The 20,659-nt window shown below is 40.5% G+C and overlaps 1 protein-coding gene across 2 annotated transcripts; it reads right to left on the bottom strand.

The window, feature by feature from the left end:
* Nucleotides 1-698: 698 nt before the first annotated feature.
* LOC133897420 (E3 ubiquitin-protein ligase UPL1-like) lies at nt 699-19,023 on the bottom strand. Of its 2 annotated transcripts, none has more exons than XM_062338154.1 (16): nt 18,709-19,023; nt 17,359-17,454; nt 17,065-17,271; nt 9,068-16,900; nt 8,697-8,999; nt 7,279-7,477; nt 6,828-7,090; nt 6,451-6,743; nt 4,624-5,725; nt 4,399-4,545; nt 4,240-4,320; nt 3,929-4,154; nt 3,708-3,847; nt 3,031-3,137; nt 2,763-2,925; nt 699-1,043 (listed from the first exon to the last, which is right to left on the bottom strand). In XM_062338154.1, exons 1-15 carry the CDS (start codon nt 18,739-18,741, stop codon nt 2,823-2,825), a joined length of 11,133 nt encoding a protein of 3,710 aa, XP_062194138.1. In that variant the 5' UTR covers nt 18,742-19,023; the 3' UTR covers nt 699-1,043; nt 2,763-2,822. The 2 variants fall into 2 exon arrangements, with proteins under 2 accessions (XP_062194138.1, XP_062194137.1); XM_062338153.1 differs by having other exon boundaries at nt 9,068-16,906; nt 18,709-19,022.
* Nucleotides 19,024-20,659: the final 1,636 nt, after the last annotated feature.

The following is a 20,659-nucleotide window of genomic DNA, read 5'->3' as shown; positions in this document are numbered from 1 at the left end:
TACGAGTAGCAAGAAAAATCTCACATGATTAAAATTTGATACTTTGGTTATTTTAATCAATCATAGTAATAGTGAACTATCATTGAGGTATGTTCAACCTTATCAATGAGGTATGTTCAACCTTAGTGGTGGGAGTCTTAGCTGAGACAGAAGGTTGGTTAAGTAGAGATAGTTAAAATCTTAATGTGGTTGGTTATTTATAGTGATTACTTAATTAATACTACTTTTCAAATCCTTTTACTTAAACATTGTTTTACACAAGAGTCATGTTATCATATTATTGTTAAGTCTTCGTATGTATTTTTTTTTTTATAACTTGCTAAATATAATATGTGCTCACTCTTACTATCATCAAATACTCAGTTAAAAAGATCGAAAAATTCAATAAGGATAGATTTTTCTAAGATACATTCTACGTCGATCATGCGTGAAGTTATCGTAAAAGATTATAATATGCATAGCTACATTGCTGTTTTATTTTGTAAGACGTTTAATAACGAATAAGAGTAATATTGCAACAATATTCAAAGTTAGTATATGTTAATATGCATAGTAACAATATTCAAAGTTAGTATATGTTAATATGCATAGCTACACGGAGATAAGATTAATTTGTTCTTTAAACCGGTCTCGACACTTTGACCAATTGCAAAATATTCCTAGACATTGATTCATGAACATAATTACTAGAACGCATATGCAGAAAAGAGGGATTGCATATTACCAGATAGCTTATTTATATGCAGAAACTGCTTTGGCCCCTATAATCAGAGGAAGCGGTACAAAGATAACCAGACTGATTGGTAAAAAAAAAGCATGAAACGAATTTACACTCAAACTTGGACTAGAAGGCAAATGGAAGCTAGTTATATCATCACTCTCGTTGTCACACAGCTCATACTGTACCCTCCGGGCATCCTGATCAACTATTCCCAAAAAAAAAAAATGGATTGAGATTTCATCTTGAGCATTCCTAATACCTCTTTGGCCTGATCTATGTTATGTATAGCATCTGTGACCACCATCACAATTGCCATCAAAATCTGCAAAAGCAGAACCAACAATCATATGTAAAAACATCAATCAGAAGAGAATCATATTATTCAATTGCTAATTATCAACCCACGTAAATCTGATTGAAATACATATTGGAAGTACACCCATCGTAACCTAATTTTCACTCAGAAGCTAGAATTATCATGTTGTATAGCAGAAGATAATACCACAACAATACAACTCCTAAGGTTGCTGTGATGCTGTCTCAATTGAAAATTATAAGCTAAGCTTGACATGACCAGTGTGGTCAAAACTAAGTCATCAACCTGAGACCATGATAGAGCTCGGGCTACTGGTTTACAAGATGAACAGGTTCAACTGCTCGTTTTAATATAACTTTTTTTGCAAAAGAGCTCATTTGATATCTTAGTTTCAACAAATTCAACAATAAATTAAAAATAGTTTTGCCTATGAGGGAGGTTTATTAAGTCAACAAACAGAAGCAGGAATCAGTTGGGTGTACTCGCTGACAAACAAAAGCTATCATAGATTACTTTTCTCATCATAAATTACATAAACTCAAACATTTTTCAGCTAGGTGTACTACTATAAAAAATAGTCTATATCCAACTGAACTAATGCTCCACTTAAACTTCTCGTTGCACTATTGTTAGGGTATAGGGGTTAGGGTGGACACTTAAGCTTGCCAACAAAAAGAAGGCTAGGGAACCAACAGGATCTCAGATTCAAACAGAGCACAATTGTGCTGGTTTATGGGCATCAAGCTAAATACAGCCCACCACCATCCTAATTTCCCAAAAGATCTCATCTGTGTAAGCTACATTGCAGATCCGAAACTTACAAGGACCCAATTTCTTCAGGTGGGGCAAAATCATAAATCATTGTTCAAAAAATCAGCTGGTTAGTCTTAGGGCATGTATTCACAAAAAAGTGTGGGTCGACTAAAGAAAGGGGCAATTCTGCATGCGCCCGTCATGTGCACGGTCACCGATGGAGCTTCTACACTGCCACACAACAACTAAATTTGTTGCCACTTCCTCTCCTTCCATTGAGTTCATTTTCTGACATTTACTTACAGTAGATTCGATGGGCTGTTGCGTTGTGGTTGACCCTGAGCACTAGCAAACTGGTTTCCTCTCTGATTTATTACTTGTTTGGGTTTTGGCTCGGCAATAATCGGTCAGTACTAAGAGGCATGGAGGCTGTGATGGAGTATCTAAAGGGCACAGCAGCCAGCATTGAGGCCTTGGTGGTGCTCGCTTGAGAGGTCGAAGCTCTCGGTCCTCAAGATTTTTGAGTGGGCCATTTGCTAGTGTAATGCTCATCCATTAAGCTTTTTCTATTGATTGTAGTTTATTTTAGTTCAGTTTAATTTATTATCTTACTATTCATATTTTTCAGTAGTAATTTGTTGTTAACACTCCTAAACATTGCTTCCCAATGGATTTGATACCTGAAAACTAAAAATAACCCGTTGCTAATTTATTTTATGTATCTAGCACCAAGACTATCCCATCCTTTTGGTCCAGAGTTTTAGAAGCAACCAAGAGGTGGGACCAGGTTTAAAACAATGAATAACAAGAACAGAACCATACTCTAATGAATCCAGGTGTCTATAATCTAAATTTGGATCAGTTAGATTTTTAATACTGAACCAGAATTTTGAATACAACTGATATACAAAGCATGTATTACAAATATTTCATGTGGGATGTGGCAAAGGAATAGTCACAACGTCTGCATACCTGTACATGGCAAGCAAAAAACCAATGACCCAGTGTGCTGTTAGCACTCTGGAGAATAGATCAGCCAAAGCCAAAACCTTCACTAGCCTCATGGATGGCAAGAAGCAGGCGCTCTTCTAATTGCTCCTTTGAGGTATATTCCGGTAGGTCCAACTGGTTGAAGCTGCACATTTTATGCGCATTTATCATAATTACTAAAACAGAACATATGATAGCATAAAGAAGTGCAAAAACGAAGAGTCCATAAATGAACACATTGATATATTACCAGGTATGAGCAGAAGGAAGCCGGTCTGGATCTCCATACGCCTTGTGAATCTGAAATCTCTGGGGACCAGAAATACCTTGTAGTGCTTTGAAACCCTCCAATGGTACCTGCAGAAGCATTAGGTATAAATTCCAAAAGAGCTATTGAAGTTTAACCACAATATATACTTCCAAATTTATAACTTTGACTAAATCAATTAGATGGCAACTTAAAAATTAAAATGACAAATCATGTCTGGTGCACTAATTTTTATACTTCCATGAATGCTCAACGTTGCTAACAAACAAGGACAATGCTGTGAAATATCATATCAATTTTTAATCTACGTGCCAAAAAGCAAAATAAAACTAGTTCTGGCCATTGAACAATATGATTTGAGTCAGACAAGTGTAATTCAAGTACCAATACTGTGAGTTGACAAGAATAAAATGTTCACCACTCAGATGTGATGAAAATTATATGGGTGAATAAAAAGAAATGTCAAAATATACACCTATTCACATTTGTAGTTTGATACTTCTGCACTTTGATTTTACACTTTTCCTACATACACGGAAGGGTTGTTTCCCACCATCTAGATTTATAAACTTTCAAATGAACCTTTTTAAATGAAACTAGATTTTCACTGTATCTTTATTTTAAAATGCATAAAAACTATGAGTGAATTGCCTTTTGACCTTTGATGTTCCAGTAACAAATTGTAGTAGTCTTGCCATGTCCTCCTTGCTGAATGATTCAACAACTTCCCAGAACCACTGAATGACAGGAGATGCAGCAGAATAACCGATATATTCCGTATTTGCCTTAAGATCGTAGACTGAAAGAACAAAAACAATAAGATCAAAAGGAGAGATAAAATATCATGAAGAATTATTAGTGACAGATGAAAGCCACTCACGGTCAATTTCAGGAAGACCATTGATCAATAGTTCGAGTTCTTTATCATTAAATAGAGATATTAGTTCCCTTGGAACTAATTCTGTGAAGCCTTCAAGGAAAGAATTAATTTGAGGACGGATTGCTGTGGTCAGTATATGTTCAGCTACAAGGTCAACATATTCTTGCTTTGTTTCCTCGGTGACCCTGATGTTTCGTCCACCAGGTTTGAGCTCATAATCAGTAACCTAAATTAGAAAAAAAATATTAAACAAAGTTAGTTAAAAGGCAAGTAGAAAAGGTCTCGGCTAAAATATAAAGTCATCTCAATACCTCAGTCTTCTCATAGAGGATATGTTTTTCCTCATCAGGATCCATGCTGAATGTTAAATCAGGAATGTCATTTACATCATTCTGTTCAGAAAAGGCATATTTCAGCAACTGCATGATCCAGTTAGGTTCATACTACAATTACAGATAATGAAACCAAACCTCCAGCATCCACTTCAAATTTTTGTAGTAATCGGGATCAATAGCCTCTATATCATGATAAGTTACTTTAGCACCCAGGATGTGTTTGTAAAATGAACGGGTAAAGTGGACATCCAACAACTGACCATCAAATAATGCTTTGGCAACCTGTGCAAATAAGTCGATCTCAGGAAAGGGAATAAAAAGATGCAGTATCATACTATGAGGATAGTATCAAGCAATTACCACTCGACCAACAAACTTGAAATAAGAAAGGTGCTCCGTTTGATAAACAGAGTTGGGATTAGGCTGGAAAGTTGCATTGTTTCCAACTGTGGTGAAGAGAAGAGCTCCTTTGTCAAAAATAACCCTTGAGAGCAGTTGGTACCATTCCCTAGTTAGTCCTCCAGCATCTATCCCCTCTTCTCCTTGAAATTGTACAGTCAAGCGACCTTTGAGGTCCTGGCTACGACGTAATCTCAACTGATTATATGAATCCTCCAAAACATATGGCCGACGAACACTAATGCGTAAAGGAGCTGAAAGATGCTGGTCATGTTGCTGTCTGATGCGCGATCGGAAGTGAGCCCGTTTATTGTCAAAATCTATCAGCCTAGGTACTTTCAACATCATAGAAAGTGACTTCTCTAGTAAGCTTGGGTTTTGTCGAATGAACACATTGAGGAGTCGTCGATGCTTTTCCACAACCCTTATAAAAGTAATATTGCAGATTCCACCAGCCTTCAGTGATGGTGACGACGAACTTCCAGCAAATTCTTTCCCTTCAGTGGCAATCACAGTGTAATCTGATTGTGCAACTGCTTGATTTGTTTGAAGCTTCTCACATAGAACAAAAAAGGATTCTATGAAGGGCAACAGGTGTTGTGTGCCTGGAGGAAGTGGTGGGGAAGAAGAGGACGAAGCACCAGCTTCCAAAGCATCCACCAATGGAGCAGGGGAAGCGAAAATTGTATGTACAAGTTTTGCCTCTGTGGCACTTATACAGTCACTTAATTGTTGCCACAAAGGCTCAAGACCTACATTCAGATCCCACAAAATTGACTGCTCTTCCTGTCCCACATCTTGTTTGTGTCTACTATTGATCACATCCGAAGTCAATGTAGACAAGACTCGCAACACCCGCAAGATAGCAGCTCCAGCCATAGAACACGTACTGAGCCCAAGCATTTGCGTGTTCTTCAATGTTACAAGCTCCTCTACTGCAGAAGAACTTAGGCTCTGAGCAACAGCAGCTAGCTCAATGGAGAAGAATTTCCGATGTGATGCTGCAACAGTAGCCAATTTTTTCACCACCTCAGCAGCAAGTGAGTACACTTTATCTGGAAGACTGGTTATTTCAACAAAAAAAGTAAGCATGTTTATATAAAGATCTGAAAGGGGAAAATTTTTCACATATCTTAAGTTAAAATGAACTCCTGGAATAACCAAAAAATATCAGATTTACCTCTAAAAGTATCTTTTCTACATATACTGTTGGAGCAAAAGGTATAACTAATTTGAAAAATATCATATGTTGCAACTTACTGCATATGGCTGTGTTTTGCAGCCTATAATCTATATAAGATGTGCCATCCAATATATGATGTCCACTGTTAAAAGTGAACGGGAAACCAATTCCACAAGAGAAAGGAAAACAATTTGTTCTTAAAGGAACATTCTACTACATATGGATCCCCAAAGCTAAGAATAATAATATAGAAGGAAAGAACTTCCTATGGTGCTTGATTGTTGTATCTATTAAACAGTGAGACTATGCATCTTGATTATACATTGGTCAGCCTTGGGTTCATGCTTCTCTCTACCTAGTTGGTCAGCCTTTAGATGTATGAAAATTTTAATATGTAAACCTTCTCCCAACCCACTCCCCTCCCAAATTGACCACAACCCTACTTTCCCACTGTACCTTAAAAAAAGTGACACCCAAAATATAAAATCATCTTTTAGCATTCACCACAGAATACAAGTAAACTCTAAACCTGAAGAGTGGACAATCATTTCCAAATGTTACATGGAAATAAGTAAATGAAATAAAAGGATAAGGCGGACACTAACCCCTCAAGTGCAAGAATATTGCACAAGTTATGTAATTCAGCATCAGGAAGCTGAGTAAGAATATCGCGCACATTAACATCCTGTCTAGCACCTGATGCTTGCAACTCAACATCTTTTCTTTGGTTATTATCCTGGATATGAACTTCCTCCAGAGTAGACGGTTCCGCCTGTGCTTGAGATGGTGCCCCATTAATCAAGTCAGCATCTGAACAATTAGGAATTTGTGCAGAACAAGATGGATAATCAACTTTGGAGGCAGCATTGTTGACCACTACTTCCAGCAAACACATCACCTGCAGCCGAAAATTAAAATATGCAATAAATATTTGAGTAAATGGACAAAGAGCTACCACACTCCAAAATAAGTTGAGACATACCTGCTCAAGATATACTCGACTGCGTAGAAATAAGGGTTTATTTAGGAGTTTAAGAAACAATAGAATAGGTGCATAACCCTTCGAAGATGGTTGCATCATGTCTGATGATGGATTTTCTTGAGATGTCTCTTTACTATGATGTAGTGTCAAACAGTTCGAACTTGCAGGACTGAAGTGGACCAAAAGATCCGCAACAGATGGATGGTTAGAAGCAAGGTATGTCAGGGTTTCAAGAAGTCGCCGTGTCACAAGTGGAGGCAAACCTGCAAATAGGTAGGACAAATATAGGGCTGTGTAAGTACTAAACAACAGTGTCGAAAAAGATAACAAAGAACCAAAAGGGAACTGAGATAAAAACAGAAAGGCTTAGGGTGAGCCAAATGTTATCCAACGAATGAAAAAAAAAATCAATAAGCCAACAGAAAAAATAATAGCATAGTGAAAATATTACCATCTGGACAGTGTGGTTGTGCATATACAATGTTCCACTGACACCCATGTAATCTATATGGATCCATGCAGTCCGATCTACTAAGCCCCTCAGATTCAGGTTTAATCATGTTGAGCAAATGGCCAACCAAGATAATACGTGTGACACTGTGTGCACATAGATTGAACAGAAGCCTTTGAAGAAGGCCTTTGCTGAGTGGCTGCAAAATTTGAAATAATTAAGCAGTGTAGTCGAAAATGTAACAAGCTAATGGGAAATGCATAAAAACCTAATAAAGACAAAGAATTGGCTTATATGCAATTTTTCAACTTATCTTTATTGATGTATTATAGACAAAAGTTGTCCTTTTTCATTCTTTGCATGCCCAGTAAAATTTTGGTAAACAAATTTCATCTCTACTATTCTTTTCTCGTTTTTTTTTTTTTTAAAGGAACCACTTTATCGCTAAACAGAACTAGGATTGATTCTATTGAAGAAAACAAATATAAAGATCAAAGAAAATAAATCATATGAAAAAATAAAAGAAAAGGGGTAAATATTACTAGTCCAAGTATTTCTCTTTTGTTTCCATTGTATAAGAGGAATTAAAAAATGAGATTTTGAAGGTTCCTGGATGCTGTCATGAAAAAGAAAACAGGCAAGGCTTATAACAATATTCTGTTACCCATAGATGGCACTTGTCTAAATGTTTCTGTGTAATATATGCTCAAATAAGTGTTTATTTCTCAAATGAAGTTTCAATGAAAAAATGATGCATAATTCTTTATTTGGCACAACTCCCTGATTGTGTCATTAAAATGGTGGAACCAGAACCACATGTCAGTGAGACAATGGATGGCTTATAAGCCATAAGGAAAAATTGCAGCCAAAAATAAAGAATCCCCCAAATGATAGTCTATCACAGAGACATGTCATAGGATTGCTCTTAGTGTATTGAACAAATAGGATGTAGAGAAAGGACTACAAGCAGACAAGATATAAAATGCTAAACCTCCTAGTAAAGTCATGTGAAAGAACCACTCATGTCATGTGTAAACCTCCTGTTCAAGGTAAACTCATGTCATGTGAATGGAACACTTTGTGCGGAAAAATCAGATGCCAAATCTACAAGGACATATTTGCATGACTCATTAAAGTTTCACAATCAAATACATTTGCAACAGATCCTTCAGTACGAAAAGTTCACTAAATTTTCTGGGAATATGCATGTGACATTTACATGGACATATTTGCACTTTGCAACTATATATTTAAGCATGCAATATTGCATCACGAAATTACAGAAAAACCTAACACAACAGTATTCATTATTCATTATTCAAGAATGGAGCATATGAGTGGCATTGGTTAAAAAAGAAAGGAAAGGTTCAGTTCAAAGCAAGCAAAATAGCAAAACACATGCACAATGTGGACATTACTGGAGCCAGTTGCAGAAGGCGAATAAGAGCTCGTAGAGCATCTGAATCCAAAAGGGGGGTCCTTTCTGCATCTTTACTCTTTGAACTGCCTGGTGTGACAGAAATAACCCTTCTACCATCAGTCCTATCTATAACTGTCTGATTATCACCCGTTAACCTCCTCCCTCCAAGCCTGTAGCTTCCACCAAAAAGGCTTCCTCTAGCACGGTATCGACTCAATTCTCTGTCCCGTAGCATTTGAGCTTCAGCTAGTAAAGCTGAAGGAAGGGCAGACAGAACTGCTTCTGATGAGGTCAAAAGCACCTGTGTGGTAACATAGGTCAGTAATACATAGAATCAGTCTTCAAACAGACATATGAATTAGGCCATACCTCTTCGCGTAAATCAGGAGGGAAAGTTGCTATAATTGAAGCATTATCCATATCTACAGGCTGCCCAACCGATTGGGAGTGAGCAATACTCTGTGCTCGCTGCTGGGCTAGAACCTCGGCTTGTATGTCTGGTGGAAGAGCAGCTAAAAACTCAGGATCTATTTCTTCTGCAGCTAGTGGAGTATAGGAAGCAGTTGGGGCAGAACGGTTCTGCTGAGAAGCAAGGACTTCTGCACGAAGATCCTCAGGCAACGCTTCAAGAAATGTGGGATCAATTTCATTTGCACTAGAGGCCTCATTGTTAGCATTCACTTGCTCTGTCTGAATAGGCTCTTGAAGAGCTTCTTCATCTCTCCTAGAAGACAGATCATTGACATCAGAACCAGGAGCTGAGTTCCCAACTTCATTTTCAGCAATATCAACACTGTCCATGTCAACATCAACATTCACTGCGGTAGAATCCACATTAGCATCGCTCAGCTCAGGAGCAGCACTTGCAGAAGTAAGAAGCACGTGGCAGCTTGACTCCAGATTAGACGGGGCTTCCCTAGGATCATTACTCAACTGTACTAGTTGAGGTGCTTCTATCTCATTATGCATTATATGATCATAACTTTGATTACCAGACAAGGAATCTCTTTGAGGACAATCACCCTGCTGTCTATCAGCAATAGAAACTATTTCATCACTCTGAGCTATAGCATTATGATGATCAACTGCTGTTTGCTGTGTTGCTTCTTCAACATGATTATCATGCACAGCATCAACCGACTGTTGATCTACTTGCACATTTGTAGGACAGAGACCATCATTTGAAGGAGCAGGCCCTTGGTTAACTGTATAAATTTGCTGATGACTACCAACAGGTTGAGCAGGAGAATCGGCTGCAGGTTCTGCTTTATCAGTATCTGGTAATGGCACATGTGGATTCCCGTCGTTGCCATTCTGTTCAGGCTGCATCTGAAAAGCATCATTTGAATTACTAGCCACAGTTAACTGCGACACAAATTGATCCTCTAGTGCCTGGGCAACAGAAACTGCATGATTACCTGCCTGTGGTAGACCATTATCAGTCCATAAATTGTCTCCAGGGCCCCGCCTCATTTGGAGGGATTCCATACCAAGTGAGAAATCTATCAAAGGTGGTGGAGCAGTACTTACAGCACGCTCACCAAACACAGGGGGAGCGGTTTCTGGTGGAAACCCAGCATCTAACATGTACAAGGGGGTATCTGAATTCCCAAAAGACAGTGTGTGAAAATCTCTTGAGGAGGTTCCACTAGAGGGCCAAGCTGAACCAGTTCCCGCTCTAGACTGAGCTGGCCTGACAAGCAATGGATGCAGAAAAGCATTCCCATCAGACCTCTGTCGATCAAGAAAAGATCTACCTCCACTTTGGCGGCGGTGCTCAAGACCAAACGGACGATGCAGATTCAATGAATCATCGGTCCCTGCACCTTGAAAGGACTCAGAGGATATATCTATAAAACCATTTGAGTCTGCACGACCTCTGGAAAATCTCAGATGATGATCCATTCCAGTTAAGCTCTCCCTCCATCTCACTTCTATGACACGGTTCTCAAGAAAGTCGTCATCTTCTTCATCCATCAAGTCATCATTGTATTCGTCACCAATGGCAGTGTTCTCCTGGTCCTCAATATCTGTATCAGCTATTGACATCAAACCAACTCCTTCATCTGCTATTTCCTCATCATCCTCATCCTCATCCTCGTCCTCTTCATCCTCCTCACCCATTTCATCATCACCTTGATGTTGCACTGGGAAAGCCAAACCAACATCAGTACCAGTAGCCATCACATTACCTTCAACGGTTTCCTCCTGCATGAACTCCACACCATTCATTTGATGATTACCACCAGAAGTATTCTCTGCTTGATCAACTCCCATTTCTTGTTCAACAGGTTGGTCATGGTTAGTGTTATTGTCAGCATCAAAATGAGACAGTTCTTGGGCTTGCTGACTTGTAGATTGGATGGCATCATCAGTATGATGTCTGTTGCCTGTGCTTTGTTCATGGATTGCTGCTTCATCAGCATCATGCATTTGTTCATGTGACCCTGGTAATCTGTTCTTGTTATATTGATCCAACTTAAGGACTTGATCACTTGCGTATGCAGTCCTAGTAAGGCTATCCAAGGCCTTCAATATAAGATTGACAACCTTTGGAGCATCCGGGTGGTCCAGATCAATCACTTTCAGCAAACCAGAAAGAGATTGCACCATTCTGCCATCTATCATAGGTTTGGCAATATCAGGTGAGCAACCAAGAACAGGCAAGTTGCTCTGACTATTTCGAGACAATATTGAATTTACCAGCTCAGAGAAAGCTAAAACTTTTTTATCAGGCATCAAAGATCCTCTGGAGGTACTGCTTGCTGAATCAATGAAATAGCAAAATGCCTTCACAATTTCAGAAATAACCCTTCTACGACCTTCAGCAGATCTGCAACATAACGCTACCAAGAACCAAGAGGCTCTCTCAGGCAACTTCCCCAACCAATCATCTGAGACATTGGCAGTTCTGCCAGAAGATAGGGGAAGCAATAGACGGAATATATGATGCAGTAAGCCACTGTGTCCAGCTCCTTGATCGCAACTTCGTGATTGCGATATCTCCGTATCTCGTCGCAGAATTATCCCTGCCGCATGCACATACATGAGGAGTATCTCGCTCATCAACTTAAGGACAAATGCTAACTTTGATGGCAAGGCACGTCTCTCAGAGAGGGCATCGCCATCAAGCTCTTGCCCATCATCAACTTTAGTTTTCCCCTTTGTGTTTGGTTCATCAACATCCATCGGAGCCAACAAGGAAGAAACATGAAAGCCCTGTTCTTTGTTTGCAGATGGATAGCTCATAATGATCTCCAGAAGCTGATCAATCACTTGAGAAAGGCTAGCAGGAACCTTTTTGTTGTTCCGTAAACATCTGTTTGGTGTATCAACTGACTTAATATCAGAAGTCACCCGAACAGGATCATTACAAGGTGCACCACTTTCAGTTGAAGAAACTTTCTGTTTCTCCCTATCTTTCTCCTTATCCTTCAACAAGACTACATTTGTTCTACCTCCTGAAGAATCTAATTGGCAGACTGAAGTTACAGCCCTCATGAAGATCACAGGATCTCTAGATATCAGTGGTGCCATATTTGTCAGAAATGAGCGTGGAGTACGACTGCCGCGGGTACTTAATGACTGTCGTATCTCCAGTTCCATGGCACTCTGCAAGGTCTGAGGATCCTCGATGAGGTGGCGCACGATGGTAGATGCTAAGGTCTCAAATCCAGGGAAGATGCAAGATCTTGGAAGATTTAAGAGAAATGCTAGGGCACCACTTTCAAAGAACTGGGCAGCAAGAACATGTGTCTTTGTCAAGCGGGCACAGAGCTGCAGAATAGCTTGCATAACTATTGCCGGCACATGTTGCTTGATGAATTCACAGCAGAAAGTCAGTGCCTTTTGGCTCTCTTGATCAGTCAGATAGCCGGTAGACTTCCCCAAAATCTTTTCAAACACATTAGCACTTGCATAATTTTCTGAATCTATTATTTCAGTTTTATTTTCAGCATTTGGTGCTGGATTCACCTTGCTGTCAGAACTGGATGCATCAGAAGCTGACTTGGATGTACCTTCCAGTGTTTCCATACTGAGCTTTGGATCAAACTGTAGCATGTTATCCAATATAAGTAACAAAGCACTGACACAACTCCAAGTCTGATCTGTCTGGGCCGTCTTTGATTTAAGGTTTTCTAATGTATTAAGAACATGAGGGATGGTACCATTTTTTGCAACAATTTCACGTATGCCACTGTCTTCACTTAGAAGTAAAGCCAACAAATGGGCAATGGAATACAAAGCACCCATATCAGCTGAGGAATCTGATGGAAAACATTTTAGTTGCTCAAAAAGATACAGTACTACCCGCTGGCAGTTTTCCCTCTTATTCTGGTTGCATAGTGTCACCAGAAGGTCAGTCAATGGGAAAGCCATGGAATCACTAGAGCAGAAAAGCTTTGTTGATACAGTAAGAATGTCATCCAAAGGGAGCACGACTACACCTTTATCTTCTGCAATAGCTGCATCATTCTTGTTGCTGCCCTCCTCCTTGGGTGTCTCAATGGAGCTTCCAAGTGACAAAGCTAATGCCTGTGCAAGCTGCACATCTTCTTGAACAAATTCTTCTGGATGACTGAACAACCAATCTGTTGCCATCTCAACACTGTTAGTTCTGACGCTTCTCAGAGCTTCTTCTGCCCTAGCTCTTGAAAAACCCATTTCAACAATTGTAGCAATAGTAGACTCATCAAGAGGGGGGCTAGTAACACGCTGGTTGGAAGCTCTGACATTACTGCAGCTTTGCTTTAGATCTCCAACACCAGAGCATATTTGGTTCATAATGGAGACCAGGGAGGCAATCAGAGCTGGGCTGCACTCAGGAAACAATGTGTGATTCCAGACAGGAAGAACTGCTTCCAGGACTTGAGATTGGAGCATGCGAACAAATGATTCTGGCTCTGAGGGCACAGGAAATAGATTAATTGACAGCTTGGTTACGATGGGCTGGACCAGAAGCTGATTATGGGAAGAAGACGGAGACAATAAGAATGTAGAGTTCACATAGTATTCCAGCAGTTTACAATAACTCTGTAATGTATCCAGTAGCCAGGAACTGACACTGATAGAGGAAATTTGATCTGTGCCCGGAGCTGGAATAGAAAACGGAAGCGTCCATAGTAGCTGACTGGTAGCTTCAAATGTAGTTAAAACTTCCTTGAATGTTCCATTTACATAAAAACTATTAACGAGTGCAGAACTACATGAACGACGCCTGCTGTCAAAGCTAAGCGCAGCCATGTCTTCCACAACCTTTCCAAGGTACCGACATTTAACAGATAATGACATCTCAAATACAGCAGTAGAATGTCCAGAGTAACCAAGAGCACAAAGAAAAAGTTGTGCAAGTGCAGTCACAAGGCTTCTTGAAGCTGGGCTCAGATTAGAGTCAGCCCGTCGGCAAGCTGGTAATCCTTTGACAAGGGTAGAGAGGAAGGAACGCATAGTGTATCCAAGTTTCGTCATTAGTTCAGAAACAACAGCATCGGAACTTTTTCTTGAAGTATCTTGACTTCTAGAACTCTCCGCTGGAGAAAAAGGACCTTCCATGTCAGTGTGTGTTGCATCCAATGCCGCACTTAGGCGCCCACGTATCCTTGATAGCGAGTGCCGACCATGGCGGTGCAGGTTGGCAGCTGATCGCACTGCTGATACAAAATCTTGCTCCATGCTCCAGGGTGAAACAGAAGATCTTGCTGAAACAGGATTCATATATCTTGCAACTGATGCTTCATTTGTGTCATCATCGCTATCCCTTTCAGATGCATTAGAAATTGAAGCATCCCCAGGCACATCATCTTGATCCTCATCTTGCTTATCCACCTTGGAATCACTGAGTAAAGATATCTGCCATGTGACTTCGATATATACCTTCCCCAATTCCTTCAATATCTCAGCATCAGCAAAAGCCAATTCTGAGACCATAATGGTAGTTCCCTTCAGAAGAAAGTTGGCAAGAGACAAAAGCCCTTCAAGAGTAGAAAGTGATTTCAGGAGAGTTGATTGCTTCGCAGGTTCACTACCAACCAGCTTAATTCCAGAGATTAAACCCAACAGTTCATTGGTTAACTTAAGATGGTCTCTTAAAAATGAGCACACTGCTCGAGCCAGAGAAACAGAATGCTGAGGTGAGAAGTTTTTGAATGCAACAGAAATACCCTGACCAATTGAAACAGATACAGGTATTGATGACAATTTAAACAGTTGAAGAACAGATTCAATTCCCTTTTTCTCAATGAACAACCTACATGTGTCAGTATTTTGCAGCACAGTTTCAAGGAGACGAGCAACATTGCATATGCACTCAGGGAGAAACGACTCGATGGAAGATGATGGTGTAACATCTACAGGAGCATCAACCATTTTCCCTGAGCTTCCCACCTCAGAGGTTACACCCTCATTCTGTGACTTAGCTCCCTCCACATCAGTATCCATGGGAACAGCTGCAGAGGATTTATCAGACTCCATACAAGAATTAGAGTCTCCACCACACCCAACTTTTGCAATAGTGTTCAAGATTTCAATAAACATGTCAACTCCAGAGGAACGTAATGATGATGCATGGCGCATTAATTCATCCAGTCCACTTGATAAGGCCCCTGTTGTGTCCCCGCTAAGAGCTTTCAGATATGATCGGGAGGTAAAGATTTTCACAAAGCATCTTAAAGCACTGTGGTCCTTTACCAATTGAAGCCCACTGCTGTTTAAACATAATGCATCCAAACACTGTGGTATACATGAGACTGCATCAGAGTTGTAAAGTACACCACCCATTATGGCATCAAGAAATGCTTGTGGCAAACCAGCTGCATCGAGAACAGTATAGCAAGTTGGATCTTTATGTATGAGATCACTCATGACATTTGCAGCAAGTGAGAAAACACCACCACCGAAGTCCTTGCCTCTCCTAAAAATTGTGCATAAACATGGGGGCAACACATTCTCTTCTGAACCATCAATACGAGCAGAGCTACCAGGCACATATATTGCTAGAGATATTGTACGCAGTAAAACTTTCATTAAGTTCTTCCTATTATATGAAATCAAGGTTTCAGAGCACGAAGGCTGTACATCTGGCACAAGTGAACAACTTTCAACCTCTTTCCCTTTATTAACAGACTGAGACTCTTCAGATTTCATAGAATCGATCTCAACTTGCGATACTTCTATCTTAAGGCGTGCAATAGTATCATCTAGTCCACCTAGATCTCTGAACAATGCAGAAGAGGGGTTGTGATAATCCAGGAAGCTCTCAATGACATGCACCGCCATACTAACTAGGTGCAAATGCTGTGAGTTTGTGTCTTTGAGAAGAGGTAAAATGGTGGGTATAAAGCCTGCTTCTTGAAGAGCTAGAGAACCTGGGGTTGATGATACCAGCATAGATACAAGAGAGAGGAGTGCTTCAGCAAATATTATGGACCATTTCATAGAACCACTGATGATAGAATCAACTGCCTTCTGCATAAGACTAGGAAGGATACCACGATGGCCACCAGCAGTTACCAAGGACAATACAGTAGGCTGGTGAGATCGATCTTGGCACAAAGCAACTAATGAAAGGATTCCGAGTATCCTTATTTTTTCTGGTATTTCGTCCTCGTAGCTAAGCAGAGATAACAGTTCATCAATGAATTCTGGTTCATTGTTCAAAAATGATGATAGATCTTCAGCATCATGGCCCGCTTGAACAAGAACAATAAAGGCATACAGGCGGATGCAGATATATTGGCGTCGACATGTCAAAGAGTCGAATGCCCTTGCAAACCTCAATCTTGTAAAAAGAGGGAACCTTAGAACTGGCGGCACACTGTAATCCTTGACCAACTTGTCCAATATTTCAAGATCAGTCTCCTTGTAGGTATTGACATTTGATAAATGAATGACTTCCAGCCTGGGCTCTTTATCTCCAGACTGGGATTTCTCTGATATATCAACACCACGATAAAACTCAAAATGGAGAGTCGAGCCAATCTCAGTGCAAACTGGATCAGATCCTCTGGGTACAGAGCACACTATTAATCCAAGGCCGCCTTCTTTTCCACCCCAACCTTGAGAGAAGGCAAATAACTTCAAAGTGAGAGATGTACTGAGTATAGAGCTTTTCCCAATTGACTTGTTTACAAATGCCATTAATGTCTGCAAGCTTGCTTCAACAATATCTGCATCTGTAGATGCAAGAAGAGCAGACAGATGCTGCTGCAACTAATAAGGACAAGAAAATTTAACGTAAATTAGCAGGACAATACATGCAACAAATGAAGGAAACCAGAACGTTCTGTTCCTTCATTGGACAATAAAGACAGGGGGGAAATAACCAATGTAAGTCTGTAAATAAACAGGTACAGGCATCAAGTGCGGACCTCAAAAAAATTATAGAAGTGTCTATTTGTGCAATTTTCCAATATTACTCTTGATACTCGAAGAATTTGAAGGACTGCTCCCCTAGGAAATGGGGGATCCAAATCAAGAAAATTATCTTCAAGCTGTAAATCCTTCCTAGATTTGATATTAGTCTCAAAAAAGGAATCAAAGTGTTTGAAAAGATCCACCCAGTGATGGAAATCCCCCTATACCATTTTGATACAAGAGATTAGAGTTCATAACCTCACCACAAAAGATGTTATACAGAAACAATAAGTCTACACTGTGCAAACCTTGTCAAATTCCCATGCAAAATCCTTCAGCGGCAATTCTACATTCTCGAGAGGAGTGGCGGTGACACTTTCTATGAAGGATTTTATATTTGGAGGCTGCAAATAAAACAACGTACATGAATGAAAGTCATGAAATAAGAAAAGCGGACGGCCATTTCTAAAATATGGAATACGAAAAGGGAACCATTGATTCAAGCAACTGAACAACCCTGCTTATATGCATCTGTTTCATATTCAATCCCTGCTTAACTTTCACTAACTGATGAGTTTGAAATCAAAATCCATTTTTTGGCCGGATTTTTTTCCATAATGGGGACACCCCGAATTTCATTACCAAAGCAATGAAATTACAAGATATTCAGTCCAGATTTTTCCGGATGGATTTAGTTAATTCAAAACTTGATGTATCATCAACGAAGCTGGAATTGAATTTAGATTTGGCATATCGAATTGCAATCAAAGTGAATTCGAAGTTAGCAAATTCTCCGATTCCAGTTCAAGATCAGTTGGGATGCACCTAATGCAATTTGAATTGAAGACTGCACAAATAATAAACCTATAAACAACATATTTAGTTTGCCTCTACACATTGGTCGAAGTCTTAGAATGAGACTAACAAATAGCAAATCTTTTTAAAAAACTTTATTATTAACTGCATGTCCTTGTTTAATTTTGTATGTCCTTGTTTGATTTTGCACTGCAGTCTGCTCATACATCAAGAGATTATCGATGCATAGGGGAAGCATCTAATTGGTAGATTCAATCTTGTAAATTCGATTGCATTTTGATTCCTTGCATTCAAGTATCATAGTCCTACCTTTGTCAGAGTAATTAGCAAAAAGGAAAGAACATATATGGCAAATTTGGGTTTAGCTCCTGCCCATACTAAAGTGGACCAATTGCAGATCTCGACGGAGTGCTACAAGCAAGGAGCCGAGCCAATAGTGCATCAAATAGGTTTGATAGTCAGAACAATGCGACCTTTCTGGATAGTATTGTGTTATGCAGCATCTACCTGAAGTCTAAACCTCCTCCTCAACCACAAACTACGATTGCAAGGATTACGGACACTGAAACACTACATGATATACACATACCAATATGCCAATCCAGTAATGACTCCGGCAAGTACCCTGGCATGCGACATCCTAAACCCCCAAAGTCTACTCCCGACGAACGCCCGGAATCGCAACCACAGGCACAAACCCGCACACCGGCAGAAACCCCGGGAAACTGACCTATACTAGGGCATCGCAAGTTCGCAGCCCGCCACGATCAGGGCGATCGGGCAGACAGATCGCGGCGATCGATTGGGAGCGGAAGGGGAGGGAGAGGGGGCACGCCACGTACCACTTCCACCGCGCGTCGCCGCTTGAGCTTCATCCCGCAATTCGCATCGCCAGGCGAGGGAGCCCGCCGCGTGGTCCGCCTCCGCCGGGGAGAGGATCGCTACGCCGCCGCCGTCTCCGGCAGTCGCCGCCGAGTAAAGCGGTTAGGGTTTTGAGGGCGCGATCGGTAGGGGAGCAATCGTATCGGGGAGGGAGGGATGGAGGGGGGAGGGAGATGCGCGTGTCGTTCTGCTCTGCAGCGGCAAGAGAAAGGGAGGGGAGGTAAAGAATCGAGAAGAGCCTGCTGCTGCTACTACGCGTACGACTATGCGGGTTACGTTGTGATGACGATGACGCTTGACGCTCTCTGGCTCGCAGTCCCACCGGCGCACCGCGGTGATGCAGGATTGTGTTGAGATCCGTGGAAATAAAGTTGGGTGGAAGTTGCTGCCTCCATTAAAAAAATTGACGTTTTGAACCTGGTAGGTTTTCGATGTATACGTTTATTACTATTTTCAACTACAATATATTTATTTAATCTAATAAAATTATAATATTATAATAAAAATTATTTTCGAAGACAAATCCATCGAATGAAACCACTCAAATGATGGTCCCATAAAACATCAATAAAATAGGTCATCAATAAAATAGGTCCACTCAAACGAGGGCATCACCACCCTATGGCACCTGAGTGGAGTCTAGACTATCCTTTCGTCTTTGTTATATGCATATATATATATATATATATATATATATATATATATATATATATATATATATATATGTGTGTGTGTGTGTGTCTAGACTCAATTCTAGTTATTGTTGTGTTATTTTAGTTATAATTAAAAAAATTAGTAAAGTTATAATCCACGAGACAAGAGTTACCAGCAGAAGTAAATAAAAAAATTAAGTTATAATTACATTATGAATGAACATAACTTCTAATAAATTTTTTATCTAATGATATATAACCTAAGAAACACAATTATAATTGTAGTAGAATCTAAAACGTAACTCCGGTCCATATATATATATATTAATTGTAATTGGTTATAACTCGTTAGCTTCTCATATTGTAATTATGTAATTAAACTCTATTTTGTAGTCTTGACTCCCAGTCCAGTCCCACCTAATCACCCTGACCCCACCGGCGCTAATTGCCAAGCACGCATGACGCCAGGAGGTTGTACATGTTTCCTACTGGTAAGGTTTCTGTCGGTGGATGAACACCGCAAACAGGGATCCTGAAGGACCCCTTTGAGATTTGGCCGAGGGGCTGATTCTGGATCTACCTCGTACGTAGATTTAATACGAATATATGAGATCTAGGCGGGACGGATGATCGTCGGCTAGTAGGAGTAAATGCTCGAGGGATTTTAGACAGGTTCAGGTCGCACGGAGCGCAATACCCTACTCATGTATGTATAATGTGCTATTAATGCTCTTGGAATGCCTTTCTCTGGATCTCTGTGTTATAAGGTTTTTTATCTAAGTCTCGAGCTTCGATCTTCAAGTGTCGATCTCTCTGAGCTTCTACTTGGCTTGGACTTCTCAAAAACTAGAACCTCTTCCACAAGCTTCTACACTTGTCTCGCTAGAGCTTGTCCTTCTACAAAGTGCCCCCCTTTTATCCTATCGGGGAGGCTCGGCGTGCCTAGAACGGGGGCACGAGTTCTCATAAGCCATAAATGGAAAGAAACCGTCATGGAGCTACAGTTTGATGTTACAGGGGTTGAAAATGCGCCTTTGGCTGGTCCTGTCGGCCATTACGCCCAACTTTAGTAGGTGCAGGGGGCCCACGGGGCAGCCATCGAACAGCCCCGCATGCCCATTCGGTCAGAGCAGATCTGACACGGCAGGGTGGCAGCGATACGTCTCGAGCCTAGCGATGATATCTCTAAGCTGTTTCCTTTATGGGCCCCGTAGGGTGACGTGCAATGAGACCCGTCGCATTAAATATCCCCACGCCT

Source organism: Phragmites australis, chromosome 17, assembly GCF_958298935.1.
Source record: "Phragmites australis chromosome 17, lpPhrAust1.1, whole genome shotgun sequence".
Classification (NCBI taxonomy): Eukaryota; Viridiplantae; Streptophyta; class Magnoliopsida; order Poales; family Poaceae; genus Phragmites; species Phragmites australis.
Note: the sequence above shows the minus strand (reverse complement) of the source record. Positions and strands in the feature narration are given on the sequence as shown.

Coding starts and splice junctions, on each gene's coding strand:
- LOC133897420 (XM_062338153.1), bottom strand. CDS start 18,741: ATGAAGCTCAAGCGGCGACGCGCGGTGGAAGTG. Junction 9,000..9,067: donor CTCCTGATTTACGCGAAGAG/GTATGGCCTAAT, acceptor GTTACCACACAG/GTGCTTTTGACCTCATCAGA. Junction 4,321..4,398: donor ATTTGAAGTGGATGCTGGAG/GTTTGGTTTCAT, acceptor TTTTCTGAACAG/AATGATGTAAATGACATTCC.